This window comes from Dipodomys ordii, unplaced genomic scaffold, assembly GCF_000151885.1.
Source record: "Dipodomys ordii isolate 6190 unplaced genomic scaffold, Dord_2.0 Scaffold19, whole genome shotgun sequence".
NCBI lineage: Eukaryota > Metazoa > Chordata > Mammalia > Rodentia > Heteromyidae > Dipodomys > Dipodomys ordii.
This window is the reverse complement of record NW_012267235.1, coordinates 2481627-2497230: the sequence shown is the minus strand read 5'-3', so window position 1 is coordinate 2497230 and position 15604 is coordinate 2481627. Positions and strand designations below refer to the sequence as shown.

General features: G+C 36.1%; 1 protein-coding gene across 7 annotated transcripts in view; it reads right to left on the bottom strand.

Moving 5' to 3' along the window:
* The window catches only part of Bcas3 (breast carcinoma amplified sequence 3), a 521107-nt gene that overhangs the window by 386009 nt on the left and 119494 nt on the right, over positions 1–15604 (bottom strand). For all 7 annotated transcript variants that reach the window (XM_013013399.1, XM_013013401.1, XM_013013396.1 and 4 more), the window contains exons 12-13: positions 14750–14920; positions 8494–8587 (exon numbers count right to left, since the gene is read on the bottom strand). In XM_013013399.1, coding sequence (XP_012868853.1) covers positions 8494–8587; positions 14750–14920 — 265 coding nt within the window. The remainder of the gene's footprint in view (positions 1–8493; positions 8588–14749; positions 14921–15604) is intronic.

Below are 15604 nucleotides of genomic sequence, written 5' to 3'. Positions count from 1 at the left end.
AGGAGGATTAGGATTGGGGAGGAGGGGGGAGGCTGAGAAGGGATGTGAAGGGTAAGAAATATACGCATTATCCTGCCCATGTAATTGTAACTCCTCTGTACAGCATGTTCACAAATAAAATTTAAATTAAAAAAAAGAGTAATACACAAATCTGGTTGACAGATTATGAAGGAAATACTTTACCTAAGTCCTTAGATGCTTTAAAAAATGTTTTAAACTAAAAAAAAAAAAAAACAGAACTCAAGCAGTAAAGCAACAGTCTTAAGTTGGCTAGGGAGGCCCTGAGTTCAAACTACAGTACCAAAACACACACACACACACACACACACACACACACACACGTATAAAAAGAATGGTATATGGATGGAAGGCATTCTTTGTATAACTGACATGTTTGCTTACTTTTTACAAATTAAGAAAGCTTAAAAAGGGGCTGGGAAGGTGGCTCAGTGGTAGAGACCAGACCCCTCCCCACAAAAAAGCTTAAAAAACCCAGTACACATACACAAATACATACCTACATACATATATGCACATACCTACATTCATACACATTAGTTTCTGATTATTTCGATCATACTACAATGATTAATTCACCAAATGAATTAGTATATATGGATTTCTCTTTTTTAGCTCTATAGATGTAAAGCTTGTTGGACTTCAGGTGTATGGAAGAATTCATCCAACTCTTCATGATATCAACACTAGGGAATGAAAAGAATAGCTTTTACATAGATTTCACAATATTGTGGGATAGTGATAATTAGTTAAAGTCACAAACACATTTTAACCTTCACAAGGTGAATTGTCATTATCATGGTCTATAAAGCTTGTGAACTATACAAACTTTAACAACACAACTATTTCTTCCAAATCAGGAGATATGTACATTTGTTTCCTTTGGCTTAGTGTAAGCTGTTCCCTCTCTCCCTCTCATTCCCTCCTTCACATCACTACCTTTGAGTTGCTTATTTCACTTTCATTAATGTCCAGTGCAGCTAATGGACTTTCTGTATATTTTATCATGTTTCCTTCTCATTCTGTTCCCTCCTCCTAGCTTCCCTCATATGTGTGCATATGTATATACCATATGTGGGGTAAAGAAGAGTCATCTAAAAACAACTGACAAATTAAGAAGAGGTATTTTGTTTCTCCTATGACTTTTTGTTGTCGGGTTTAAACTCTGGGCCTGAGCTCTGTCCCTCAGTTCTTCAGCTCAAGGCAAGTGTTCTACCACTTGAGCCACAGCACCACTTCTGGTTTTCTGAGTTAAGAGTCTCATGGACTTTCCTGCCCAGGCTGCCTTTGAACCACGATCCTCACGTCTCAGCCTCCTGAGTAACTAGGATTATAGGCGCGAGCCACTGGCACCTGGCTCTCTCCTATGACATTTACCTTTTCCTCTGCTCTTCCATTTCTGCCTCAGCTCCTCTACTGATACCAACCCTAGGTTCCCCCATACTTGTACCAAATAGGTTCCAACCTATGTGATAAATTTCCGTTGAAACATATGTTTTTTGGGCTATTTTGAGAGTAATGCTCAAAATACTTAATGTATGGTAAAGAAAACAAGCCCCAAGGTAGAGGTAAGCCAGATATTACATATCCAAGGCAAAGGGACAAGTATTTAAGTTATGTTAATTAATAAGTCTCAACTGCTAGCAAAAAGTTTAAATAAAACTTGTTTTCTGCATGGGTGTGCTTAACTACATATATCTTTCTTCATTACAGGCTCATGCCTGTAATCCTAGCTACTCAGGAGGCAGAGAACTGAGGAATGTGGCTCAAAGCCAGATCAGGCTGGTAAATTCTGGCTATCTCCAATTAAGCACCAAAATAAGCAAGATGTGGAGCTGTGGCTCCATTGGTGAAGTGTTAGTCTTGAGCAAAAGTAAAAGCTTAGGGACAGTGCCTAGGCCCTGATTTCAAGCCCCACGATTGGACCCACATAGAAGAAAAAAATCAAAAATGAATTCATACAAATTTATGTATTTTGTTATCTCTATTCTAGATAGCTATAGTTACAGATACAGATATTGGCTTCACATTCCTATACAATATTACAATGTATGTTTGTATGTTTTCATATCTTTCATTGATTCATTCTATACTCATTTGTTCCATTAAATGGGAATGCCAGCGGGGAGGGGAGACAGAGGCAGGATTGCTGACTTATTGGTGGAAATCTAGGACCCAGAGTTGAATTAGGACTTACACAGCTCCTACGTAGTTTTGCCCTTTGGATGCTCTCTCTCAAGAAAAATTATTTCACAAATGCATTATAGTTTATTACTTCATTCCATTAAAGTGAAACATACTTCTTTTGCTTTAAAAGAAATTAAGACAGCCCCAGCACCAGTGGCTGAGATCTGATTATAGTTGTATGAAACCAGCCCAGGCAGAAAAGTTCACAAGTATCTTATTTACAATTAAGAATCAGAAAACAAGAAATGGTGCTGTGGCTAAAGTGACACAGCTCTAGCCTTAAGCAAAAAATCTCAGGAACAGTGACGAGGTACAGAGGTCAAGCCCCACAACCAACCAGGAAAAAAAAAAGGAAATAAAGAAACTAGCACATTATTGTATGTGAACCATAGACACTATACTTACTATATCTAGCTCAAGTTTTCACACAGTTACAGTGCAAAAGTGAACAAGAACAAAGAGAGGAATCCATGAAATGAATAAAATACACACAGGTGAGACTACAAAGTATACAAACCTATAATGGAATCAATTCTTTATAAGAAAAATAAAAAGCAGGGGTTGGGAAAGTGGCTCAGTAGTAGAGCGCTTGCCTTGCATGCATGAGGCCCTTGGTTCGATTCCTCAGCACCACATAAGCAAAAAGAAAAAAGCCGGAAGTGGCATTGTGACTCAAGTGGTAGAGCGCTAGCCTTGAGCTGAAGAGCTGAGGGACAGCGCCCAGGCCCAGAGTTCAGGCCCATGACCAGACCCATAAAAAAAAAAAAAAAAAAAGCAATATGTTTTTCAACTGTTTTGCTTTACAGTATTGGTGATTAGCAGTGACAGACCAGAAGCTGTCAAACAAAGGAATCTCAAATCAATTATTGTGTAAAATTGAGAGGCATTTCAGATGTTAGAAAGAAATCAAGGCAAAGTATTTTTCTGATGTCTTGCTATGATCAATGAGATCTGCATTTATTTTTTTAATTCTAATTTAAATATCTTTACATATTAAGCTCAAATTACTATCACCTTTCAAAATAAAGCATTTAAGTAACTAGAAGAATGTTAATTCTGCTAAAGATGCAGTCAAGCATCACAAGGTACATGTTTAAAACTGCTTTACTAGAGACTCAACATTCATTTTCCTCTTATTAAAGGATGAAAATTTCCCTCCCAAGGAGAAGGTAACAATTTAAAATGTAGATAGGTCACACTTCACAGCTCTCAGCCCTTAAGCAGGCATAAGTAACACCTCTGGGAAGCAGACCAATTATTTACTGAATTAAAGACATCAAGTCAGCCAGGCCCTGGTGGTTTACATCTGCAATCCTAGCTACTCAGGAGGCTTAGATGTAAGGATCAAGGTTTGAAGCCAGCCCAGGTGGGAAAGTCCATGAGACTCTTCATTCCAGTTAACAACCAAAAGGCCAGAAACAGAGCTATGTCTCAAGCTGAAGAGCACTATATTTGAGCAAAAATTCTCAGGGACCCCAACTAGGTCCTAAATTCAAGCCCCAGGACTGGCGAAAAAGAAAAGGAAGGAGGGATGGGAAGACTGCATGCCACAATGTATGTATGTATGTATGTATGTGTATATGTACAAATAATCTGACTAAAGTATGTTATAGAAACACCAAAATGAAATCCTTTTAAAAAACAGACACTTTGAAAAACTAAAAAAGAGAATTAGGAAGTAGAAATATTTTTGTCTAAAAAGGGAAAAACAAAGGAGGAGGTTAACAATGCTTGATAGAACCCCTTTGTACATTATTTTCACAATTAAAAATTTATTAAAAATGAAATATTCTTGTCTAGAATGAAAGCATTTGTGGAAAGGGGGCAGGCAAATAGGAAGGCAGGGAAATACAAACAAAATAATGATTTCTATATGTGAAAATTAAACCAGACTAGTTTGAGAGAGAGAGAAGAAAAGAAAATGTTAGAGTAGTAATTATGATGAAGTAGTACTGCATACATAATTAACTTGTTAAAAAATTTTTAAAGAAGGGCTTTAAAGTTTCAAATTTGACGAAAATTATTTAGGACTAGGACTATAAAGTAATATATTACAATAGCAAATATGTACTGCATTTTGTGAAAACAATGTACAGTGTTCAACACCGTGAGTGGACCAAATTGAAACTGTGGGCAATGAGTGGTAATGATATGTGGAACATGTTCATCCACTGTTTAATAGCAGTGGTAAGGAAAATTGTGCATTCCTAGGGGAATTGTGCAATGGGAACTCTGTATTTGTTACTCAGTTTTGTTGTAAACCAAAAACTGCTCCAAAAAATAGTCTCAATACAAAAGTTCTCAAAATTATTGTTCATTTTGTACCTAAATAATTGAAAACAACTGATATATACCACCCATAATGAATTTACCAAGACGTAGCAAGGAGACCAATCTGGTGCTTGTAAACAAATCATAAATACTACCATTAAAATATTTGTTTTCATTCTGGACTCAGAATCACAGCTAATAAACAAGTGTGGGAATGAGAAATTAAAAAACAAACAGAATGCAGCTGCTGACCTAGAAATTTCACAACTCTATTTAATGAGACACTTGATTTCCTTTCTGAATAGGTCTCACAGAAGACAGAAATGCACAATACAAAGTAAACCAATCTACAATTTCTCCTTAATTAAGGTTGCAATATTATTCCATAAAGTTTATTTTACATGATTTTTTTAACATTTCCTAGCAGGTGACAATGGGTCTACCTTTTTCCTTTAATTTTGTTGTCCAGGATATTTTTTTAACCCTGTTCTTTAAAAAATATGCCTCTCCATTAGATAAAATTATTTTAGTATATAACTGCAATGACTTGAGGCAGATGAGCTTGAAAAAGAGAAACACAATTATCTGCTTAAAAGTATGTTTTTTTGGATTCTAAATGAACAAGTTTGCAAACTAGTAAAAACTAGTCTAATACTACTTAACCCGAACACTGTTTAATCTCTGTAAGAGAGGACTTGGAAAATGACATGAGATAAAGGTGTGGTTCAACTGGTTTGGGCCTTCACAGCAAGCTTGGAGATCTGACAACCCGCAGTACCACTCCACAAAATGGGGGAGGAGAGGTAGATTTGTTGCTAAATAACAGGTATGAATACGTGTCCCAATATAGTAAAGTAACTAAATTCTAAAATAACTCTAGGAAACATCAATGAGAAATGGACAGAAAAATGAGGACAGAATAAGGAAACATATGAATTTAATTGACCTAACACTTTTATTTTCGCTGTGGGAAAAACCATACCTTACCACAGTGCCATGGATGGCTGGGAACAGATTTAAAACAATCCATTCAGTAAGTTTTGATAAGTTTCTTACTACAGTGAGGCACCATACAGCTTATTGGTAAATGACATCTAATAAATGACATAAAGATAAATGACATCTAATCCCTAAGGAAACTAAAGACTCACAAAGGAAAGAAATACTTCATTATCAGGAAACAAATTATACCATACTTTTATAAACCTAGTGCTTTCTGGACACAGAAATATTATGTATAAATGTTGCTATTTTTGTCTTATCGTGTAAGTTCAAACAAAAAAGATCAAACAAATGATAAAATGACCATTAAAAATGAAGTCATTTTTATAAAAACTGATAGTTGGCAATGACAGAGAAACCATGATCTTTACATTATATGTTTTCTATATAAAATGAAGTCCTACCAGGAAAAATTGTAACTTGGAATACTAATGGTATTCCAATGGGGCTTAAATGAAATATACACTAATGTAGAGGAAGTCTGACATGATGAATGGAATTTAATTGGGTCACATTGCTTACCCTAAATGGGAGACTGCAAAGATGATACTTTCAAAGTGTTTCTTCAATTCTCTTCATAACAACAAAATTCAGAAAATACGTATTTGTCTTTACTAATTAAATCAATCCCCATGGTCACCAATCACTACAAAAATATCTCCATAAAAAAATTACAAAGACCAAAATGGAGATTATTCTGAATGCTCTCATTATCATTACTGATTTACAAAGATGAAAGGTAAGTAAAATAGATGAGACTTTTTATAATCAATTCTAAAAAGATGTTCATTTCTAAAAAATAATATAAAAACAACATACTCCTTAGTACATAAATCAAATGGATAAAATCTGAAAAGACTATAAATTTATAAAGGCTAGATAGCTCTGAAAAAGAAGAACATGTCTATTCTTCATTTAAAGACATGTAATTTTTAAAATTGTACAAAACTGAAAGTTTTACTAAGAAAATTGATAACTAATGAAAAATAAAGAATTAATTATTTATCCTTTCCACAAGAATATACAGAAGGAGGCCAGAAGGTGGCTCAGTGGTAGAGTGCTTGCCTTGCATGCATGAGGCCCTGGGTTCTATTCCTCATAAACAGAAAAGGCCAGAAGTGGTGGTATGGCTCAAGTGGTAGAATGCTAGCCTTGAGCTGAAGAGCAGAGTGATAGCTCCCAGGCCCAGAGTTCAAGATCCAGACAGACAAAAAAAAAAAAAAAAAATATATATATATATATATATATATATATATATATATATATATATATATATATATATACACACACACACACACACACACACACACAAATACACACAGAAGAATTACTATCTCTTGATTAAGGACATTTTAACAGAATATTAGTACTTAAAAAGCAAAGCTGCTACCAGTGGTTCAACCCTGTAATCCTAGTCACTCAGGAGGAGTAATTGGAGATTTTTATCTCCAATCAACTACAAAAAAAAAGCTATATAAAGAGCTATAGCTCTCGTAGTAGAATGTTAGTTTTGAGCACAGAAGCTCAGAGACAATGCCCTGGCCCTGAGTTCAACCCCCAGGACTGGCACAAAACAACAACAACAAAAAAAAAAAAAACTACAGGAATCATGACAAATTTTTAAAAGCCATCAGCCTACAATCTTCTGTAACATAAGTTTATATTTGTACATTTCAAACCTGCTGTCAAAATAACACTCCCTAGAACACTCACCCATCTTCACAAGAAAACACTAACATATATACAATTGCTGATCACTATATTAACCATGTGATCACAGATCATTTCACAAACAAGGACACAACTTCATATAATGTCTCATATGATTTGTCTCTTAGTAAGATAATATGGTAAACACAGATATATTAGTGCAGCTTAAAAGTAAAAACAAAACAAAAAAAACCCAAAACACTAGTAAGTCTGTGAGGTGTTATGCTACACACCCCTAATTCCAGAACTTGGGAAATGGAAGCAGAAAGAAGAAAGAGAAAGAATTTTAAAAGAAATACACAAGGTAAAGGGTAAGCCTGAAATAAACCTGCGGTTACTGTTGTTGCTTTGATTGGGTTTCTTAGGTGGCTTAGGGGTTTCAGCTCAGGAGTTCTCTCTTATTAGGCAGACTCTAGACCTTGGTTAGACACAGTTACGGAACACTTTTCAAAACTGATTTTGGAAAATATTAAGTTATGAATGATATTGAAATTTATATAAAGTGGGACTTTTCTAATTGAAAATATAAATTAGTTATGTAGAAAAAATTCCCTATTTTAAGGAAATATTTGGTTAATTGGACTGGAATAAAGGTTAGACATGTATATCTAGTAGGATTCAAATGTTTCAGGAAAACATGCTTTTCCACTCATGCGTGCACACACACACACACCTGGTAAATTAAAATTATGGTATGTGGATGAATCCTGCATTCACCGCTTTTTTTTTAGTTAATTTTTATGTTTGAATCGTTTTGTATTGCCATAATAGGTCTCATCAAAGGCCTTAAATACAAGCAGAACAACAGCTCATCACCAAAGTAAGTAAATAAGCTAATAAAATGTTAGCTTGCAACAAAATCACAAGTATTAATATTCTAGGTTGGAATATGAATAGTCTGGCATTATTATAATACAAAAATTAATGGACCTAAACAGCACAGTTTACCTGCTGCTTCTGTTCAATAATCATTTTACTGACAGTAAAACAGTAAAAACAGATATATCAAAATTGATCTGTAAATTGATTCATTAATCAATGAGCATCATTAGCATTACTTTTTTGGGAGCAGGGGTTGTTTTTGATAGCAGAGTCTTAATATGTAGTCCTGCTGGCCTTCAAACCAAGATCCTTCTGCCTCAGCAAGCCCAAATGCTGAGATTACAGGTCTGGCCCATTAGAAATAGCTTAACATTTCTTATAAACATACTAATAATGAAGATGAGTCACATTCCACATTAGATGTTCTCAATTTCCAAAATACTTGATTGGAAAATGCATGAGATAAATGTCAAAAGAACTTACCACTTGTATTAAAAGCCATACAGCACACTGGCTTCTCATGGGCAGGGAAGTGGGCCACAATGCCATTGCTGTCAGAGTCTTCGCTCACAAGCACCTTAAGTAAAGGAAAAAAGGAGGTTAGTATTTTCTCACCAATAGCATGAAAACTATACCAGCTACTGCTCAATTCTTCTCAACCTATAACATGTTTTGACCATATTGGAAGGTTATTATAACTGTAAATATAAAGTAATAACTGGAAGTAGGGTTGTGCTCAAAGTGATAGAGCCACTAGCCATGAGCAAAAGAGCTCAGGGACAGCACCTAGGTCTTGAGTTCAAGCCCCACAATCACCCTATCCCACCCCACCCCCCAAAATTCACATTTCTACACAGGCATCTGTTGCTGACTTACACCTATAATCTTAGCTACTCAAGAGATCTGGGATCAGAAAATTATGATTTGTAGTCAGCCCAGGCAGGAAAGTCTATGAGACTCTTATCTCTAATTAACCACGAAAAAGCTAGATGTGGTTCAAGTGGTAGAGTACCAACTTAAGTGAAAAAGCTAAGGAAGAGTACACTGGCCTAAGTTGAAGGCCATTACACAAAACACAAAAAAGTCCTATTTCTTTCATATATAGTAACCCTAAACCCTATTTATATCAATTAGCATTGACTACTTCAATTCTATGACAGGATTAAAGTAAGAAGGCACCAGATAAAAAGAATGTTTTAATTTATAGCAAGACCTCAAAATATTACACAGTTTCTTTGTTTCTTCTATTTATAAAACCCATAAATTGAAATATCCAGATACTTAGAGAAGGCCTCTATTGAAGGCCTCTATTGCTCAACACTTATCTAAGCAGAATGAGCCTCTTTTATTAAGAACTTGACAATATTAAACAACAGAAAGCATTTAATTGGTACAAGGCAGATGAGCCTTCATCATAAGAACAAAACACTTCAGGAATCATTAAAATAATATTTGTTCACATGTCAAGATAAAGCTCTGAATTTTGGTATCATTCTGGGGTATTTTATTTCTATTATAGATTTTGCCACATTGCTACCTTCAATTGCATAAATGTGTAAAAGGCAAATCAAAGCACTTAACTTAGTCAAGAAATGCTTTTAAATAAAACATGAAAGTAACAGATGAAAATGGACACAAAGTCAATTAAATCCATTCCTCTTTAATGCAGTTACCACACAATGATCCCATCACCATAAAATCAAAGCAACCAATACAGCAACTCAAAGATTGGGCAAACCAGATGTAACATAGAAGCACAATCCACAATTAACATGAAAATACCTTTATAGCAGTCTAGTGGATTTAAATAGCAAAGATAATGTAATGTTATCTGTAGCTTCTGAGATACATATGAAAAATGAAAATATTTCAGCTATGATTAAACACAAATGGAATAGGGTAAACCTGATAAATTTACTATGACTACTATAGCCTTTAATATAATCTTTGCCTGCAGTCCAACTGAATGATTAACTGCAGAAAAGATGCCCAAACAAAAAACAAAAAAATAACAACCAAAACAGATTCAGAAAAAAAGGCAAAAAGTATTTGTAATGCTTAAATTTTTTGGCTTTGATAGGACAATTCTTTTGGATATACTGAAAGAAATCTACTTCAAATCATGGCATAGGTGCGATATTATGGGTCCCAGAAAAAAATAAAACTTCAATTGCTTTTTGTCACGTATTTTTCAAGGGGAAATACTGGAATTCTGAACTCATGATCACTACTTTTTAGGCAAGAGCTTAACCTAGCTGTTTTTGCTTCATTTTTCAGATATGGTCTTTCTCTCTAGGCCAGCTTCAGACTATGATCTTAGAACCCATATTTCCCACATAGCTAACAGGCGTCAAGAAAAGATTCTTCATGTTGAGCATTTGAAAAATTTGCCTTTTAACGTAGAAATTCAAATGTTACCTTTCTATATATCACAAAAATACAAATGTGTCGCAACTTCACATCTATAATCTGTGTCTATAAAAGAGAGCAAACATTCCTTTGTTTCCACAGATTCTTGGTCATATTATGCTTCCTTGAGCTCAAGGAATCCTCCTGAGTAGCAATTGGGAATTACAAACTCAACAAACTGGCTTCTTTCTTTCCTCCTTTTCTTCCTCCTTCCCTAACTTCCCTTTCCCATTATTTCTTTTTTTTTTGGGGGGGGGGGGGGGGGGGGAGGGTTCCACTCGTGGGGCCTGAACTCTGGGCCTGGGCGCTGTCTCTCAGCTCTTCAGCTCAATGCTAGCGCTCTACCACTTGAGCCACAGCACCACTTCCGGCTTTTTTCTTTTTCCATAAGGAATTGAACCCAGGGCCTCAGGCATGCAAGGCAAGCGCTCTACCACTGAGCCACATTCCCAGCCCCTTTCCCATTATTTCCTGATTTTGGGTATCAAACCTAGGCTACCTGTGCTATCACCACTGAGCCACATTTCAGACCAAGATTTCATTATTTTTCTGCCATTATTTTAGGAATTTTATTTTTTGTTTGGGCTTTTTTTGGGGGGGAGGGGGGGCCCCGGTCGTTGGGCCTGAACTCTGGGCCTGGGCACTGTCCCTCAGCTCTTCAGCTCAAAGCTAGCGCTCTACCACTTGAGCCACAGCGCCACTTCCGGCTTTTTTCTTATGTGGTGCTGAGGAATCGAACCCAGGGCCTCATGAATGCAAAGCAAGCACTCTACCACTGAGCCACCTTCCCAGCCCTGGGCTTTGCTTTTTTTTTTTTTTTTTTTAATATGCTAGGGTTTTCACTTGGAATCTTGAGTTTGCTAGGCAGGTACTATACAACTTAAAGTATTTTAGCCCAAAAATTGAATTACTTTACGTTTTTTTTTGGGGGGGGGTTGTTTTGTTTTGTTTTTTGCTGGTCTTGGGGCCTGAACTCTGGGCCTGGGACAGCCCTCAGCTCTTCAGCTCAAGGCTAGTGCTCTACCACTTGAGCCACAACACCACTTCTGGCTTTTTCTGCTTATGTGTTGCTGAGGAATGAAACCCAGTGCCTCATGCATACAAGGCAAGCACTCTACCACTGAGCCACCTTCCCAGCCCTCCTTCAGTTTTTAATTCATAAAAAGGAAATGAAAATTGTGAAGAGAAAAATTAAGGCATAATGTAACATAATATAACATAATCCCGAATGTTGAATTTTCAGGTCCCTATATTTACTATAAGTATACAAGTTGCACCTCAATTTAATTAAAAAAATATTCAGATGACATTTTCTACTTTCATTTGACCACAAATCTGTCAACAAATGTTAGATCTTCAACACATTTATGGTCCTAGACAATGTTGAGGAGAGCTGTTATTACCTAATAAATGTGGGTGGCCTTGTAGATGAATTAACATTCGTAAAGGAAAATGGAAAAATTTTATAACACTAAAAATAACAAAGCTTTATATATTTAATTGCACTTTTAAAAGAGAACATCTGTATGTGTGTATCTGCATCAGGTAACACACACACGCACATATACAGAGAGAAAAAGGCATTATAGTCCACTGAAAATTTGCTAGCACTTCATTAAACAAAAACAATTCAAGCCTATAATGTATTTGGTTAACCACAAAGTTATGATGGAAGAGGAAGAAAATTGTATTGTTACTTACATTTTAAATAAAATATATCATCCATATTTAATAACCCAGAATTTCAAAGATTTTTTTAATTGTGGCAAACTCCACTTTTGCTTTAAGTGCCATTTGATCTTACTACAGGAAACAACATATGAGTAGCTGCCAAATGTAATATTTCATCAAGATGTTGGCCCATATATAGTGGGAACAGCCTCTCTTAAAAGAACATGCAATATTAAAGGTTAATACTTTAAAGACTCACATACTTTTTAGGCATTTTGTCTGAAAACAGATATGAATTTTACGTGAAAAATACATTTCATAAACCTTCTACTATCCTATTCTAGAAATTGATTTGAGATGAAAGTTAGTTATAAAAATGATTATAAACTATTAAGATAAAAACACACATTTCAGAAATATGTTTGGAAAGGGAAAACTATGATACAAAAGAAAATAAAGTTTGAGTGCACAGGGAAGGGAGAAATGGGGACTTCTTGCCAGAACTATCTTATCAATAAGATGAAGAAGGACAAAATACTTCCTATGTTTATAATTACCCCTTCAAAATGGCTGATGCCTATAATCCTAGCTATTCAGTAGGCTGAGATCTGAAGATCGCAGTTCAAAGCCAGCCTGGTCAGAAAAGTCCCTGTGAGGAACCAATGTACAAGGACACGTACACCTCCATGTTTATTGCAGCACTGTTCACAATAGCTAGGATATGGAAACAACCCAGATGCCCCACGACAGATGAATGGATCCAAAATTTGTGGTATCTATACACAATGGAATATTATGCAGCCATTAGAAATGACAAAATAATGGCATTTGCAGGGAAATGGATGGAGCTAGAAGGAATCATGTTGAGCGGGTAAGCCAAGAGCAAAGAGACAAAAGGTACATGGTCTCCCTAATAAGTGGATGCTAATTCCAAATTTTAGGTGATACGACAAAACTAACAGGACTTAAGAAACAAAGAACTCCCACTCATCTGGTTGAACCACTACTAAATATCCCCATGCTGCTGATCACATGTATGGTGTATATGTGTGCACCGTTATATGTTATAGACTGTGATAGACAATTTGCTCCAGGAAAGTAAGAATGAACTTGTGACTTTAAATGAGCATCATTATTCCACAATACTGTGAAATTTGGGAAATTATGTAATCACTTAATCACAATTTAAAAAAAAAAAAAAGAACCTCGGGGAAGGTAGGGAGGGAAGGGTTGGTAAAGGGAAAACAATGGAGGGGGTAACATGCACAATAGGAAGTGTACTCATTACATTGCTTGTGTAACTGTAACCCTCTGTATAGTATCTTTACAATAAAAATTTAAAAAAAAAATAAGAAAAGCCTTTATTTTCTGAGAAGGAAACTACTGAATGTAAAAAAAACTCTATTTATAAAATTAATTATGGATCATATAAAAAACATGTACTCATTGCCTTACTCATGTAACCATAACCCCTTTGTACAGCATCTTTACAATAAAATAAAATTAAAAAATGGAAAAAAAAAGTCCTTGTGAGATGCTTACCTCCAATGAACTGCCTGAAAACCCTAAGTGCCACTGTGGCTCAAGTGACAGAACGCTAGAGTTGAGGGCTGGGAATGTTGCTCAGTGGTAGAGCGCTTGCCTTGCATGCATGAGGCCCTGGGTTCGATTCCCCAGCACCACATAAGCAGAAAGAAAAAAGCTGGAAGTGGCGCTGTGGCTCAAGTGGTAGAGCCCTAGCCCTGAGCTGAAGAGCTGAGGGACAGTGCCCAGGCCCAGAGCTCAGGCTCCACGACCGAACCCCCCCCCCCAATAAAAAAGAACGCTATTGATGAGCACAAAGAGGCTCAGGGACAACCTGAGTTCAAGTCCCACAACTGAATAAATACAGACAGACATACTACTGCTGAGAACCAGTGGCTAAAGTCTATAATACTAGCTACTCAGGAGGCTAAAATCTGAGGATTCAAGTTTAAGACCAGGCAGAAAAGTCTGTGAGACTAACTACCAATGGAGCCAGAAGTGAGGCTGTGGCTCTAGTGGTAGAGGGAGTCTGGAGCACAAAGTTCAGGGACAACACCCCATGGCTTGCACACTGGCGTTCGCGCACACACGTGTGTACATACACACACACGCACACACACACACATTGTCTGAAGAAACAGGATTTTAAAACAAGTTATTTCTATTTTCATGTTATTTTAAATTTTCATGTATTATTTTTTATATTTTAAAAGAAATATGCTGGACACCAGTGGCTATTGCCCTACTCTTATCTCTTCAGAAGACTGAGATCAAGATTTGAAGCAGTTCAGGTAGACAAATTTTTGAATCTCCAATTAACCAGAAAAAGATGACTAGAGATAGTGACAGAAACTAGTTGTGAGCAAAAAAAGGGGTGCCACTATGTAAAGCCTGAGTTCAAACACCAGTATCAGAAGGAAAAAAACAAAAACAGGCTTCTCCTAATATCACCATAAGTTAAAATTAAAAACAAAACAATAAAATAATAACAGGCTTGTTACTTTCATTTTCAAAATAAAACCTGAAATATTCAGAGTTTCTAAAATTCTAAACTATTAATCTCCTTAAGTCTCATCTATTCTTGATCTGAGCACAATCTACAAGTAGTACAATCTTCATGCTCCAAAGTTCTTACCTGGCCTTCTCTAACGGTTTCAGTGTCAATAACTGTAATGATGCCCGGAACCAAAGGACTCCGTCTTGAGTTACTGTGGATGGTAACATCCTCTTCTGTCACACCTGAGGGCAGTGTGCCTGTCAGCTGAGTCACCACTTTCCCAACCATTGTCAGGCCACTTTTCAAGGTCTATACAATGCAAGGTAAAAAGAACAATTTTAAATAAACACATTTATTTTCAAATATTTCATAATGTATAGAAACATGCATGTTAATTCATTTTTAAATTGCTTATTTTCTTTCAATACTATATAACAACAAGTTGTCCTGAATAACAGGTCTAACTTTCAAAATGATCTTGAAATTTGGTTAATAAATCAGTACTTGTTCAGAGGAATGTAATTTTAAAAAAACCAAAGTCAGCATTGTATAAATACACCCATAATTAAGTTTCACGATTATAGTTAAAAAGCTCTGTATCATATAAGTGTAAAATTATACTTTTATTAAAGTATGTAACATATTCACTCACATTAATTTGTGTACCTGCAAAATATATATCTAAATGAAAATAATTTAGTAATATGGGGTTGTTTTTAAAAATATATGGAATATGGTGTCTATCTTCTAAAGTATAATATAGAGGCATTGTTAAAATATCTATGAGGAGCCGGGCGCTGGTGGCTCACGCCTGTAATCCTAGCTATTCAGGAGGCTGAGATCTGAGGATCACGGTTCAAAGCCAGCCCCGGCAGGAGAGACCGTGAGACTCCTATCTCCAGTAAACCACCAGAAAACCGGAAGTGGCGCTGTAGCTCAAGTGGTAGAGCGCTCGCCTTGAGCTGAAGAGCTGAAGGACAGTGCCCAGGCCCA